Raw genomic sequence first — 15,817 nt, 5'->3', positions numbered from 1 at the left:
ATCGAATGCAAATAGATTGTCATATCTATAGTGAATTCCTTTGTCCTGTGAGTCCTGATTGATGGAGCAGGCTCCTGACAGGGCATTTCACGTTTTTCAGACTCAGAGCTTATGATCTTGAAAGAGAACAATAACGTAAATTAATCTGTCTTTGAGTTCTGAGGGGAGTGGGTGTCAGAATAGATTTGAATGACACATTCTTTTTCGGTATGCGAGGATTTGATTTAAAATGGTCCTTTGGAATCCAGAAGTTCCTGTAGCAGTTGGAAGAGTAAGCAAACACAGTTGGTTCACTTGAGCAAAGTTTGGGGTATTTTTTTGAAAGAGTAGGGAGGGAGAGAAAAGCAACACGTACAGCTCTCACTAGTTCTGATTATAAACCTTTGCCCATTTTGCAAATATGTGATACTGTTCTAAATACATCTATTACAAAACAGTACTGACTTGCCATTAATCCTGGGTTAGACACATCATATTCATGTAGAAATAAGAGCTACATTGTGTCTTATAATTTATATCATGTTTTCAGCATAATATCAAAACCAGAGAAAAGGGATTTTTTTTCTTCCTCTGTAGGATTGTTTCTGTAAATGTTATTCACACGCTTCCTTGCCTAGATGCAGCTCTGAATACCTGAAGCATAGACCACTAGCGGGTCAACGTCTTTACACACTGGCCAGTGTTTAGAGTGGAAAAATTACTTCATATGAAGTTACATTAAATCCTTTTTCTTATTCTGCTCTGCTCTTCTGCTTTCCTTTTTTGTCTGCATAATTCAGTTACAAAAATAAAAGGGGCTTTACCTAACTAACAACAGTTCTGAGTCACAAGGAGCACTGGTACATTTTGTATGCATTGATGAAAAGCAAGGACTACGTTTGTAGATTTGTATTTGGACAACTCCATTTACCAAATAATGTTCCTTTCATTCTTAACAGAAAAATGGCTTATTTATCTGTAGTTCATAATTACATGGTTTCAAAGTATTTCTGCCAGTTACTTTAAAAATAGAGCTTTTTACTGTAACAAAAAGCGAGTGGTTGCTGTGAAACTGACTCTAGCCATGATTTTTTTCTCATTTCTAGATCTTTATTTAAATGCATTGAATCTGTAGAATTATAAAATGTAATACTTATTAGATGTATTTCTTTTTTAATGATCTTTAAGACTTCTAAATACAATATGAAGTTGATGAATGTGTCTAGTTTTACTATTTTTCTGTAGTATGGAAAAACTCTTTGGTCTTAGGTAAATGATGAAATGTATATACATCTGGAATGTACAAAGTACTGTTAAAGAATTTTTGGATTGGTTTATTTGTTTTTCTCAGATGCTGTGTTATTTTCATAAGCAAAGTAAAGTTCGTCAAGGAGTTGAAGAAATGCTCTACAGATTATATCAACCTATCCTTTGGAGAGCACTGAAGGTAATTATCTTCAGAAAACAAGACTGTCTTTCTCCAACTACTAAATTTTAGATCCCTCCCACATGTTTTTGTTTTTAAAATAAAATGGCTATTGGAAAGCAAGTGAGTATGTTTAGCATTTCAGCTGTAGTAGAGTAACTTTGCACTTTGTAATTAGGCATATTTTGCACAATATTCTAATTTCTTAATATAATTTACTTCTTTAGTGCATTTTGGCTTACAGGTACACAGTGTGCTTTCAGGATTGCAATAGACAGTGGGACTAACACTAAGCTTGGTATTCTCATCTTCTCAGTTAGGGAATTTTGTGTGATGTGTGTGCTGTTTTCCAAGATTTTAGTGGAAGAATCAGTGCTTTATTGATCAAAGCCAGAAATGTTCAGAGGATGATTTAGTCTCAGTATCTGATTACCAGCCTTAGAATACAACTCAATTAATTTGAGAATTCTTTGAGAAAACCTTTTATTCTGTTTCATTATGTGTGAACTAAGCTTCCTTGTTTGTGAACAGCTTTTACTTTTTCTGAGGCTGTGAAATTCCTTCAGTGAAATCATACACATATCACTTGTTACAGCCAGATTAAGTGCTCCTAAGCCTTTACTGAAGTTTCATTTACTGTTTGGTCATATAGTGTCTTCTCTAGCCATGAGTAAAGTATTTAAAAAAACTCTGAAGTTAAAAGTTGATTAAAAGGGATTTTATGAGTTACAGGAAGGAGTTGAGAGCTGCTTGGTTTCAGTAAAACCTTGTGGTAGAAGTGAGATGGACAAGCTCATTACTAGACCAGTGGCTTGTTTGGCATTATATTAACGGTCAAGCCCCATCTTTTTAGGATTAAATGCTAAATCCTTGTGCATGAAAAATTTATGTTGTCAGTGCAAGAGAATTATAGCTACAATGCATGACTTTCTTAAATGTCTACATTTCTGTCTCTGAAGAACAAGGTTTTTAATTGATTTTTGTTAGCATAGTAAAATCTTTAACTACAGTCTCAAACAATTTTAGAGTGGTTAGCAAAACAGGGTATTCCATTCTTAAGGCATTTGCTGTCTGTAAATAGAGACTAGTAGCTCACTTTCCAAACACCAGGACTCTGGATTAGACTTGGAGGAACATTCTGTCAAATCTTAATAAATCTTCATACATTTGTTTAGAAAAATGGTAAAGAAAGATTTGACTCAAGGAAAAAAGATTAATTATTGATCTGCAACAAGACAGTGGGAGAAATTCCTAATTCCAAAGGTGGTTCAAATTTTTAACACTGCTATTCATCATTTTCTCATCACTAATGGTTCCATTACTAGAAAAGTCTGATTTTTAGAAAGCTTTTGGGGCGGTGTTTCTTTGGTTGGTTTGGATTTTTTTGTTGTTTCATTTGTATCTTGCCAGCTTCTACATGGGTAGTTAATCAAGCTGAGATGTTAACAGGCATAGCAAATAATTCATGGAGAATATGTTTTAATACAGTGAAATAGTATGTCTGTTGTAAACATAGATTTCAGAATGGTAAAGGAAGGATGGTAAAAAAATGAATGCAGCAATTATATAAATGATGTAATGATTCAGTGCGAGGAAAGATCCTGAATTCCACATAATTCCATGTTTGTGATTAATGAAAGAAAATAGGTGACCGAATGTTAAAATCTGGCAATTTGTTTTTGAACAGGCCCCAGCCTTGCTGTGTGACTTTTGTATAGTTAATTTTTTTGTGTGTGTGTGTGTAGTACTGCTGAATTATTTGGTGTTTTTAAGATAACTATTGGCCATGACTTGAAATCACCTATAGTTTAAGCTACAGAACAGTGAAGGGAAGCTTCTAATTCCCCTTACTGGTATGGATTCTGTCCTAAAGCTTGAAATGGCAGTTTAATTTTAGATAACCAATTTGATGCTCCTATTTTTAGCCAGTGTACAAAACTTTAACATAGTGAAGAACAAATCCTGTTCTGGAAAACTGGTTACAAAACAGAAGGAGAACTCGTAGAAGGACCTCTTTAACCCTCCTTCTTGCTGAAAGGGAAAATACTTCACTTGTGAAAGTATCAAAGATTCCAGAACTGTTTGTGTTGAAATTACTTGATTAAATCTCTGAAATCTTTAAGAATGGGTGTTTGTAATGTGCAGTTCTCTGTTTCTTCTTAAATTGTTTCTTCTGCAAATACTTTGATTGCACCAGCTTCCTTGATGTCTTTTACCTACATGTGTTTTATAAGCCTTTATGCAACTCCTAAATTTTTATATTATAAGCCCTTAGATAACTTCTTCATAATTTTTCTTGTCTTTATTATGAAAAATAAGTTTCATGTGAAATTAGCAGAGGTAGTTGTAGAGTCATTGGTTATTAGTAAAAGAAGCCATATAAATAAAAAATATGGATATTTATTGTGAGATAAATAGTGATTGAGCTATTTTTTGTCAAGCTCAAAAAGTCAAGAACCACTCATCCAGCAACTCAAGCTGTTGAAGGAAATGATTCCTTTAAAGTGGTGTGTTTGGTTGGGTTTTTTTTTAATTAACATCACACACTTTTAAACTAACTTTTACTGGGGAAAAGCTTACATGAAAGGTCTGAAAATTAAAATACATTTTAAAAAGCTTCTGAAAGTTTCTAAAAATAGTACAAGTGTAAAGATAAAGAAACATTAGTCATTTAAATAACTGCAGGCTCCTCTTTCGTAGGAGAATCAGTGTGAAATAAAATAGGATGTGAATTTTAAGTCCTAGATTCTACCTCTGTGAAGACTTTCACTCTATTATGAGCCTGAATATGCAAATACATTTGGGTTAAATTCCAGTTAACTAAAGGCAGTAATTTAAACTGTGAGTACTCAGTTCAGAATTAAAGTGAGCTTAATGGAATTCAGTGTAATGCACTTAAAAAGTTTATAAACTTTCTGGAATGTCTGTGGTTGACAAGGTCTAGATTATTGCACAAAAACATCATTGAATTAATTTTCACATGAAATATTCGTGCAGAAGAGCTGTTTCACTCAGAATTCATGTATTAGCTTGTTACGCATTAGTTCTTCAATATAAACAAGCTCAAAGTTAAATGATTTTTCTACAGCATTATAGGACTGAATTAAAAACTACAGTTTTTTCAATTTTAGACTGTTTGTATTATCTATGACAGACAAAATAAACCACAAATCCCTAATTAAAGAATATATAAATGGGATTTATTTGCCTTTGTAGTATTAAATTTAGAATTGCTATTAATTGTATTGATTTGAAGAATTTAGGATTTTTTGGATGTACTCAGTGACGTGACTGACCACATGAAGATCAGTTCAGAAGGGAAATGCAAAATAAATTGTAAATTAAGTAATTGTTGCACACTTCTTTGTGCTTTTCTGGTTTTGTTTGCCATTAGTTATAAATATTACATGATTATACTCATTTTTCTTTTCCCTAATCTGAATGTTTCTTATGACAAAGGAAGGAAAAAAATTATATGATTAGTCAGGAGATTACCAGAACTATGTCTTATCATGCTGTTAAAATCAAGCCTACTTTGCATGTTTTATTACACTGTACATATATGGTCTCATATATACATACACACATATTTATTTCTTTTAACTTGGTCCTAAAATGTGAAGAAAATTCCTCCTTCCCTCTTTCTTCCAAGAGAAGTCAGCACAGGCTCTTAGCATTTCACTACTGTCTAATAAATAAAATGTGGTCTGATGGTTAGATTTCAGATTTCTCCCTGAGGTGCCTTGAATTTCATCTTTTCCTCATTTCATTGTGTGCTCTCTTTTTCTATCCTTTAAGAATCCACAGCCAATTATTTTTCATTGACTGATTGTCTAAATATACACTTTTTATCATTTTTCTTTACAGTTGAGGCTCTACAACCAGCAAAATGTATAGTGTAACACACAGAAAACAAGTGGTAAAATGTCTGAGGGTTATGAAGCTTGCCTCAGATTTTTTTTCTGAGATGCCTGGAGCTCAGAGCATGCTCCTATTACTTATGGGCATAGATGCAGAAATGAATATGTTTATGTTGCGTAAGTTACTCTTATGAGTAACTTCAAGAAGGCTTGAGCTTCCAATTGAATCGCCTGTCTCTTGACAGGCAACTTAATTCAGTCTCCTTGAATCAAGATCCTTATATTCTAAAGGGGAACTTTAAGGTGACCAAGAGAAGTCTCAACTGCTTTTAATTTATTCAGCCTGGCAGAAGACAGAAGGGCTCTGACTGTGACTCTTCATTGAAGGGTCATTAAAGTTGATATGCTTTGAAAACTCATTAATAACCGAGGTTTTACTGAATGGGCACAAATGCAAGGTAAAAAATCATGCTACTGGAAGTTCTTCCATCCACTTTGTTAAAAACACTTAACTTGCTAAAAGTGTTTGGAGAACAGTACTTGACAGGATATGCCTTTTGATATTAACAGTCTGTACTTACTGAAAAAAAAAAATTTCCTTCATTGTAACAGGCCAGAAACTCAGAAGTTCGATCAAATGCAGCATTTTTGTTTGTGGATGCTTTTCCTCTTCGGGATCCCAATTTTAACGCTGAAGAGATGGACAATGAAATTCAGAAACAGTTTGAAGAACTTTTTGTAAGTTTTAATGAAACTGAAATGTTAAGAATGGAACTTCCATCAAAGCTGACTCAAAAATGAACTGTTGATGCCATTAAAATTTTTGTAATATCTAGATAGTGTTCTTAGGAAAATAGAAGCCTGTGATGCAGAAAATACAAAAAAACCCTAATATTTTATATCTCTGTAGCATATTGACAACAGGTAACATACACCATTTTCTACTCTGTAAAGGAAATATTTGAGATTGTTATTAATCTGTGAATCAAAGATGCTTTTGAAAGAATAGATGCATGTGACCTTTACTTAACCTAGGATTGGTCAATTGTGCTTTTTGTTTAATAAGTAGGCATTCAATGGAAGTTTAGTACCATATTGCTAAATACTTCTGAATATAAGTATAATGGAGCTAGAACCCTATCTCTATATACCAGTCTAAATAAGTGAGAACAGACATAGTATTTTCATTAAGAAATCGTGAGTATGGTCTTTGAAAATCTAAACATCAGATAATTGAATGAATTTCAAAGTTTTATATAGGAGCAGTGGTCAATGTAAACTCATACATAAGGGAAGTCTAAGTAGTCTTAAGTCACAGATGCAAGACTTAGTTTAAGAAACAGCTCACATTATTTCAAAGGTCTAGTTAAAAATATATATCGGCCAATACTTGTTTTAATTTTGCTTCTGATTTAAATTTCCTAGTTTTCTTAAGTATAAAATGACTTGAGGGAATATTAATATCACAGTGCTTTCATAATGATTAAAAGGTAGTCGAATGCTGTTTGTTTAGGTTAACGTCAAACAGCAGTGGAGTCACAATAATGCATATGTTTACTTTATTGTGTTTCTGTTTGCTTTAGAGTCTTTTAGAGGATCCTCATCCAATTGTCCGCTCTACAGGGATACTTGGTGTTACACAGATAACATCCAAATACTGGGAGATGATTCCTCCAACAATTCTTGCTGATCTATTGAAAAAACTAATTGGAGACCTGGCATGTGATTCAGCATCTGCTGATGTCCGATGCGCTGTCTTTAAAGTAAATAGTTTTCTTCTGAGTTTTGAAATCATGATTGTCATTTCTATGTTTTACCTGATGGATGTGTTTCTAATATATGCCACTTTAAGTCAAAGAGATTACTTATTCTGCAAAATTACTTAGTCAATAAAGTTCCAAATTCATACAATTTTCACACATGCTTTATAAAAGCCACACATTTGGAGGTCGAGAGAGATTCTCCTCCCCCTCTACTCTGCCCTTGTGAGACTGCATCTGGAATATTGTGTCTACTTCTGGCGCCCTCAGTTCAAGGACAGGGAGCTGCTGGAGAGAGTTCAGTGCAGGGCTACAAAGAGGATGGAGTGGAGCATCTCCCTTCTGATGAAAGGCTCAGGGAGCTGGGGCTCTTCAGCTTGGAGGAGACTGAGGGGTGATCTCATTAATGTTTACAAATATGTAAAGGGTGGGCATCAGGAGGATGGAGTTGGGCTCTTCTCAATGATGACCAACGATAGGACAAGGGACAGTGGGTACAAGCTAGATCATAAGAGGTTGCAAAGAAATCCAAGGGAAAACTGTGAGGGTGACGGGGTACTGGAATGGGCTGCCCGGTTGGGTTGTGTAGTCTCCTTCTCTGGAGACATTCAAAAGCCACCTGGACAAGTTCCTGTGTCCTCTGGCAGGGGGGTTGGACTAGATGATCTTTCGAGGTCTCTTCCAGCTCTTGAGATTCTGTGACTGTGGAAGGAACAAATGCCTTTTAGTGCCTGTTTGGCTTTGTAAGTCTCAACCACTTTGCCTTATCAGTCTTATATGCATTGTCTGGACCAGATAACTTAGCTATTTTATGTATTGGAAATTATGCTTAGACTTGAAAACGTATACAAGGAGGTTCCACTATGTTTCTACATTCACTAACTCATCTCAAGACTTGCACACTTACGGTACGACATTGTGTTTGTGAGGAGTGGATGAGTACAATTACATCTGGTTTCTCTGGGAGTGCCACCCTCCAGTACAGTACATTAAGGCTAGTTAAACTGCATCTTTCTAGCATCTGATAACTAAGAGCCCGGATAGAGAAATTAACTCCCTAAGCAGTATTTTCACTTAAAGATCCTGTGTATATGTCAATTCAGCTTTAAATTGGAGCCATCTTCATGTTAATCCTCACTTGCTCCACTACAGCTGCATGGGGGTCTGTACTGGATAAGTTGAACGTGCTGATTTAAAAATAGCTTAGAAAAAAAAGACGTATTTTTCATCTGAGATCAGCAGAGTTTAGGGAGCTAGTATTGCTATCACAAAAAGTACTTGACATTGTGCCCTCAGGTAGAAAACAAGACCATGGCTTCATTCTAGATCAGAAGCTGCTTCAGCTGAAGTGACTTCACTGAACACAGTTCAGTGGAAATTTGAAACCATTTCAACCATGTTGAAATTTAACCATAGCAACTTTTAGTAAAGAACGTTACAAGAGAAATATGCATGCAGTGTCTGTCCCTGCTTCACTTAACCTTACAGTTGTCATGGTCCTATTCCACAATTTTTAAGGGTGTTTTTTTTTCTTCATATCTACTTTTTTCTCTCTTGGCATAATCTGTTTTTTTTCTTGCAGTGCTTGCCGGTAATTTTGGAGAACAAACTAAGTCATCCATTACTGGAAGAGCTCTTGCCAGCAGTCAAACAGAGCCTTCATGACAATTCAGAGAAAGTGCGAGTGGCTTTTGTTGATATGCTACTGAAAATTAAGGCAACTAAGGCTGCTAAGGTAGGATAAGTGACACTTGATAAGGAGCAAGAGGGAGATAAAATCAATGCACTTATTTTTAAAAAGAGAGAAGTACCTTTTGAGACTACTACAGTATTCCTAAAAGGGGAAAAAAATTACATGCTCAATGTTGTAATACTGTTAATTTCAGGTTTTCCCTGCTTCATCTGTTTAAGCATATAACTAAGTTTATTTCCAAGATTTTTGCTGTTTGTTACTGCTGTCCATTTTAAAGGTTTTGATCCAAATGTAGGTAGTATTATAGCATTATTTCTTTCCAGAGATTTTGTAAATTCTGCTGAGATTATGGTGTCCCTGAAAACCCTTTTTAAATACAGAAATTATGGCTAGTCCTAATGAGTTTTCAGCCTTTCCATGGCTGCTCATCACAGAAAAATTAGTCTTAGGTGATAGTTCTGTGTCTGGATATTATTGCAGCAGAGATTTTGTAGGCATACTGGAAAGTTTCCTTTTTCATTTAGCCAAATACCCTCTTCTTGTTTTCCTCTCTGCCCCATTTTTGACAAGTTTGTGATTCTTAGTAGGTCCAGCCTCTCTATGCTTACCTGCTTTTCTTGCAGTGGCTGCTAGTAGTATCACCAGCTCTTAGCAGACCTTTCTCTCAGCATGTGTCTGTCTTCCCTGCCCTCGTGTGGCCATGCCAGGGCAGAGCAGTAGGTACAGCTGCTCTTCCTGCTGGCTACTGCTTCTAATTTCTAAATGATTAATGTCGGTACCAAATTGCGTTTTTACTTTCATTTACCTATTTTTATAATTGTTAATTGTCTTTTATGTGCATGGCCTTTGGTATTTTGGTATCTTTTTATAGTGATTTTGAAAGAACTTTCTATTCTGCTGTGGACTTTTATTTAGGGTAATACACTCCAGCCTGGGGCACTGTAGAATCTTTGAGCTCTTTCTGCTGTTTATGGTTTCCTAATTTCAAGTCTATATTTTATTTTTATTATGTTTTTGCTTCTTGATAAGCCTAATTATTAGGACAGGCTTATCTTTTGCTAGACACAGACAATATGTGACATCGAGGTATGTATCTCTTTTGCTCAGGAGATAATTAAATACTTGGTTTTTAAGATTTTTAAGGCTTCAGTGCTCAAGAAGCACATCTAACACAAGAATTACGTGCCTAATGTGTACCTTCCAGCTTTGATGACAGGACCTCAAAGACATTTTTTGAGATTAAACCATCTTGCTATCTTCTGAGTTCCCCAAAATATGCTCAGAAGACAAGATAAATGGGAGGCGGTTTTAGAATTGAGGGCTTTCATCTTCTTGTACACAGGTTCAGGATAAAAATTACAATAATGCAACAGCAAGTTGGATACTTTCGTAATACATATCTAAGTACATTGATCAGGCTAGTCCACAGAAAACATGGAATGGAGACAAACACTACAAGATATTATCATTCAGGCTGTCTGCATGAAAATTTTCCAGCAGGATCCTCGTAATATTTGCAGCTCTCCTGAGATTAACATTGTGATGCTGTACCTATACTTAGACAATTGGTTTTGGTTGTTAAGGTTATTTGGACGTAACTGGAAGAGGCAATTCAGAGTTATAAATGTAGTATTCTGAAAGATAGCTTTTTTCCCCCAAAGTTTCTACTTGAGTAAGTTCTCAAGCCAGACTTTACCAGGGAAATCTGAGGTAGAATGGCAGAATCATGTACATTTAGAGAATAGTATAGGGAAAATGGACCTGGAAGTCCTGGTGGGCAGCAGGATCACCATGAGCCAGCAATGTGCCTTTGTGGCCAAGGCCAATGGCATCCTGGGGTGTATTAGAAGAGGTGTTCGTAGTAGGTTGAGAGAGGTTCTCCTCACACTCTACTCTGCCCTTGTGAGACCACACCTGGAATATTGTATCCAGTTCTGGGCCCCTCAGTTCAAGAACAGGGAGCTACTGGAGAGAGTTCAGTGCAGGGCTACAAAGAGGATGGAGTGGAGCATCTCCCTTCTGATGAAAGGCTCAGGGAGCTAGGGCTCTTCAGCTTGAAGGAGTCTGAGGGGTGACCTCATTAATGTTTGCAAATACGTAAAGGGTGGGTGTCAGGAGGATGGAGCCAGGCTCTTCTCAATGATGTCCAATGATAGGACGAGGGACAGTGGATACAAGCTGGACCATAAGAGGTTATAGAGAAGTACAAGAAAGAACTTCTTCACTGTGAAGGTGATGGAACGGGGGAATGTGCTGCCCAATTGTGTTGTGGAGTCTCCTTCTCTGGAGACATTCAAAACCCACCTGGACGAGTTACTGTGTGACCTGCTGTAGGTGGCCCTGCTCTGGCAGGGAGTAGGATTAGATCATCTTTTTATGTCCTTTTCAGCCCTTGATTCTGTGACCTCACACTCATGGTTCCTGTGTGTTGGGAGATATATCAGAGAAATGGCAGAAACGAAGAAGGAATGGAAAGGTCTGAAAGTGTTAGGCTTAGAAATGTTAATCATGACTTCTATTGTATTCTTCTTCTATTGTATTGTATTATTTTTAAAATACTCAACAGACATACCCAATAATTAATTAGGTGGTATTTTTATAAGCTTCTTACGTATTTTTCGATGTCACCTCTTTGTAAGTTCACAGACACTCAGCACATCTTGTGCTGAGTTTTAACTCTTAGTAAGATACAATATGCAAGTTGTATGGTAAAATACAACAGTGCTTTAAATCAGTTTTTTCATGTTATTGCTTTGTGTACAGTCTGTTTAAAGTCAACGTATTCATGCTGCTGTTAAATGTATAAAAAATACTCTTTGAAAGTTGGTATTTGATACGAAAGTTCAAGCAAACAGTCTTTTTGGCCTTCCTGAATTATGAATTTTTTACCATTAAAGACAGAGGAAAAAGATAAATCTCAGCTTCAAAGACTTTTTTTTTTGGTAGCAATTCATTCTTTAGGCATAATGTATATTTTCCATCCACTCTGTGCTTTCTATGTGCTAAGAGATTTAGGTCTTCCGAGGAAAGGATCAGGTTTACATTAAAAAAAATCCTAGTAAGTGTTAGATGCTTTGTCATTAACTTCCTATTTATTTAAAAACCACAGGAGGTATCTCTGTTAAATCCTGGGATTACTTTCATTTCATGCTTACTACAAGGACCTTCTTTTTATGATAATTCAGCTAGGGATACTCATAGTTTGAAATCAAGGGGAAGTGGCTTCTGTAAATGTTTCTACTCAGTGATAAAGTAATATTTTTTTCAAAGCCAACAAACCCTGTTTTGGGGGGGAATTTTAGTTTTTTTTAATCTGAAAATGCATAATTAATTCAAGATCTTTTCACAAAAATTACAAATGTGAGTAGTATTACTGCTGGCATAATAAACAGTTTATTCTTTCTGAGTTTCATTGCCTTTGATTACTGTGTTACAAATAAGCTACTGCTCTGCTGAGGTTGCAGGGCTGTGCTTACCCTTTGGATGGCTTTGGAAAGGGTCTCATTCTATACTGGTTCATAGGGCATACACCATATGTCTAGGTAGTTTGATCCTACTTTGTCATGAGAATATGAAACGTGGCACACGATCACAAATAAATGTATTTTGTGGTGATTTCCTTGTAAATAATTCTTCTCTATACCTATGGCATTGCATTAGCATTGCTGGTAAATTGAGGTGGAATTGCATGAACCAGAATTTTATTAGTCTGCCAGAGATACCAGGAGATGTAGACGTGTGCCCAAAAACTCAAATAGCATTGTTGCAACAATATGTGACTTCAAGTAAATGCTGATATTTTGATAAAAATTTAAAATACTCCTACTTTTCTGGTAAATGCTCTTTATATGTGTTGAGATCTTTGATGTGGACATCACTTCATAAAGATGATTGGGCTTTGCTGCATTTTTTTAACTCCTTTAACATCTTTTTCTCCCTTTAAAAAGTTCTGGAAGATCTGTCCCATGGAGCATCTTTTGGCTCGTCTTGAAGTTGATTCACAGCCTGTGTCACGACGCATAGTGAACCTCTTATTCAACTCTTTCATTCCCATTAACCAGCCTGAGAATGTGTGGTGTGAGCGTTGTGTTACTCTAATCCAGATGAATCCAGCAGCAGCGAGAAAGTTCTATCAATACGCTTATCAATATACAGCCCCCACCAATATAGGTAAAGTACACGACCTTATGAGTCTGTAGAAATACTAATGTTGTACCATGTAATGGCTTTTACATTTTTTTTCTGTAGCAGTGGTACATTGTTGCTAGATCTTTTAGTTTTAGTATAGTATTATTTTGTAGTTTTTTGAATTCTTAACACCAGCAATGAACTCTGCTGATAAGTCATAAGGTATTTCAACAATGAAGAGACCAAAGCTTTTCATTTCTAGTCTTAGGGGCTCTCTAGCCAGTGTTGTTACTCAGTCTCTCATTTCCCCTTCTCACATTTACCTTAAAATGATCTGAAGCAATATTTATTTATCATGCAGAAATAGCAAAATATAATACCCTGGTGCCTCAAGGGATTTAGAATCATAGAATGGTAGGGGTTGGAAGGGACCTTTAGAGATCATCTAGTCCAACCCACTGACTTGAGATCTTTATGTGGAAGATTTTAGAAAAGGTGAAAAATGTTTCTGTCTGATAATCTGATTCTCTGGGATTTGTGGATCGGAAGTGTTTTCAAGTTGTTCAGAGAAAATCCAAAAAGCCTTCTTTCCTATTAAAAGATTCAGAAATTTTCAGTGGAAAGGATATGTAATGCACAGAGTATAGCCACTTTTTTATAAAAGAGCTATTGAACCAGCTACAATGAGGAAAAATATGTTTCAGAGGAGTTCTGATACTACAAAAATGAAGTAGCCAGCATGGAGTGGCTGAGGTAATATGCCCAAGCTGTTGCCTCTTCACCGATATTACCTTGGCAAGGTAGTTTTGAAATGACATGTGCTAGTGTATTTCTGCTAGTCATACTTTTGCCAGAGTGGACACAACCCTTTTACTTTTATCTAGAGATAAGCTCTTTATTAAGGAGTGCGATGGTTGGGCTGCTATGTCTTTCATAAATTATTGAAATTGACACTTGGGGGGGATGTAATAATGAACATAGTTCATTTAATAAATGGCTGTGCCAGATGAATGTAGGACCTGTGGGAGCTTCCTCTGACTCTGATTTGATACAGTGGATGTTGATTTTTAGTAGACTTTTTCAACAATAATATTATAGAACCTGATGCTGATGTTGTCATTTCTTCTTCATACTTGAGGATATCTTCGCATTTTTTACATTTTTTTACTTTTTGTTTTACAAGGAATTTTTTTCTTTTACTAGTTATTTTTGGCTCTGTTGCCTGGTTTTTCAGACTGGCTTTCCAGCATTACACTTTAAAGGATTTATTAGTAATCATCCTAACAAATAAAAAGTGTCTAATTTATTCTTACTGTGTTTAAATGTAGCTAAATTGATGCTTACTATCCGGCGCTGCTTGAATGCCTGCATCCAGAAAGCAATGAAGGCCAGTCTTCATGATAGTGGTGGTGATGATGTTGACGATGATGGTGATGATGGAAGTGAAAAGGAAAATACAAGTGTAAGACCATCCTCTTTATGATAGATTCTAGTAACATTTTTTCTGTGGTGCTCAAATTGAGACAAAAGCAGGTAATGCTATGTCATGGTTTGGCCCAGCTAGCACAGCAGCATGACAGTCTCTCGCTCAGTGACCCCATTCACCCCCACCCTCATTAGGATGGCAGAGGCCCCAGTGAAATGGGAGTAAAAAGATAAACAAGGGTGTTGTGGATTAAGACAAGGGAGGGAGGGCTCGCTGCCAATCATGGTTCTGGGCAAAACAGACTTCAGTACTCGACTTAGAGAGGAAAGTAGGAAAGTTTATTCTGCTACCTACAAGAAACAGAATGGAATAAAAGCAAAAAGGGAGTAGGATGATGAGAAAATTACAACCAGCACTTTAAGATCTCCATCCCTCCTTTCTTCCCGGGCTCAGCTTGCTGCACCCGATATCTCTACCTCCTCCACCCCCAACGGCTCAGGGGGGCAGGGAATCGGGGATGTGGTCAGTCTCTCACAGCTGGGTTCTGCCACTTATCTCTGCTCAGATGAGGATGACTTCTGACATTCTTCCCCTGCTCCGATATGGGGTTCCTCCTCCGGGACACAGCCCTTAATGAACTTCTCTGGTGTGGGTTGTTCCCAGCAGCTGCGGCTTCTGCCGATACAGGGTCCCTCACACGGGACACAGTCCTTGGTGAATATCTCTGGCGTGGATTCTTCACCACGGTTGCAGTTTCTGCAGTTACAGGGTCCCTCTCTTGGGACAAGGCCTCTTCTGGGCATAAGTTTAATGAGCCACTTTGTCATGAGTTCCTTCCCACAGTTACAGCTTCTGTGAATATTGGGTCCCTTCCCTGGGACATGGCCTGCTCCGGCCACAGTGATACAGGGCCCTTCCCTCGGGACATGACCTCTTCCGGCCATAGTTTTAATGAAGAAAATCACTGCTTGGGGTCTGTAGTGAAGTGATTGGGTCCCTCTCACGGGACATGGCCTCCTCCGGTCATAGTCACTGTCCCTGTCATGGGGCCCTTAATGAAGTGAATCACTACCCCTGGCTCGGGGTTGGTTTCTAGCAAAATGAGCCTCTGCCCCTGATATAGGGTTATTATCAAAACAAGTCTCTGCCACTGATGTGGGGTCTTTAAAGAAATGCAAACAAATCACTGCTTCACCAGTCCTCTCCGTAGAATGCAGGGGAGTCTCTGCTCCAGCACACCTCCTCCTCTCTTTCCTCACTGACCGTGGGGTCTGCATGATTGTTTCTCACTCTTCCCACTCCTTGCACCACCATCAGTTGAAGAAGGAAGAAACAGGAAGAAGGAGGAAGAAACCTCCTCTTCTGGCTTCTTAAAACATGATTGTGGAGGCGTCTAATTGGCTCTGCCCCAGAAGTCGGTCTGGCTCAGAGCTGGGGAGAGTTTCAAGTGACTTCTTACAGAAGCTATCTTTACAGCTCCTTTCTGCTTACCAGAAAAGGCTGTCATGTCAAACCATGACATGATGCAATAGAAATTTACAGGAA

The 15,817-nt window shown here is 37.2% G+C and overlaps 1 protein-coding gene across 1 annotated transcript in view; it reads left to right on the top strand.

Annotated features, from left to right (window-relative positions):
• The window catches only part of NCAPG2 (non-SMC condensin II complex subunit G2), a 48,023-nt gene that overhangs the window by 14,468 nt on the left and 17,738 nt on the right, over window positions 1-15,817 (top strand). The window contains exons 10-15 of the mRNA XM_061996753.1: window positions 1,331-1,426; window positions 5,878-6,003; window positions 6,849-7,028; window positions 8,608-8,760; window positions 12,666-12,888; window positions 14,175-14,308. Of these exons, the coding sequence (XP_061852737.1) occupies window positions 1,331-1,426; window positions 5,878-6,003; window positions 6,849-7,028; window positions 8,608-8,760; window positions 12,666-12,888; window positions 14,175-14,308 (912 nt within the window). The remainder of the gene's footprint in view (window positions 1-1,330; window positions 1,427-5,877; window positions 6,004-6,848; window positions 7,029-8,607; window positions 8,761-12,665; window positions 12,889-14,174; window positions 14,309-15,817) is intronic.

This window comes from Colius striatus, chromosome 5 (assembly GCF_028858725.1).
Source record: "Colius striatus isolate bColStr4 chromosome 5, bColStr4.1.hap1, whole genome shotgun sequence".
Taxonomy (NCBI): Eukaryota; Metazoa; Chordata; class Aves; order Coliiformes; family Coliidae; genus Colius; species Colius striatus.
This window is presented reverse-complemented; position numbering and strand designations above follow the sequence as displayed.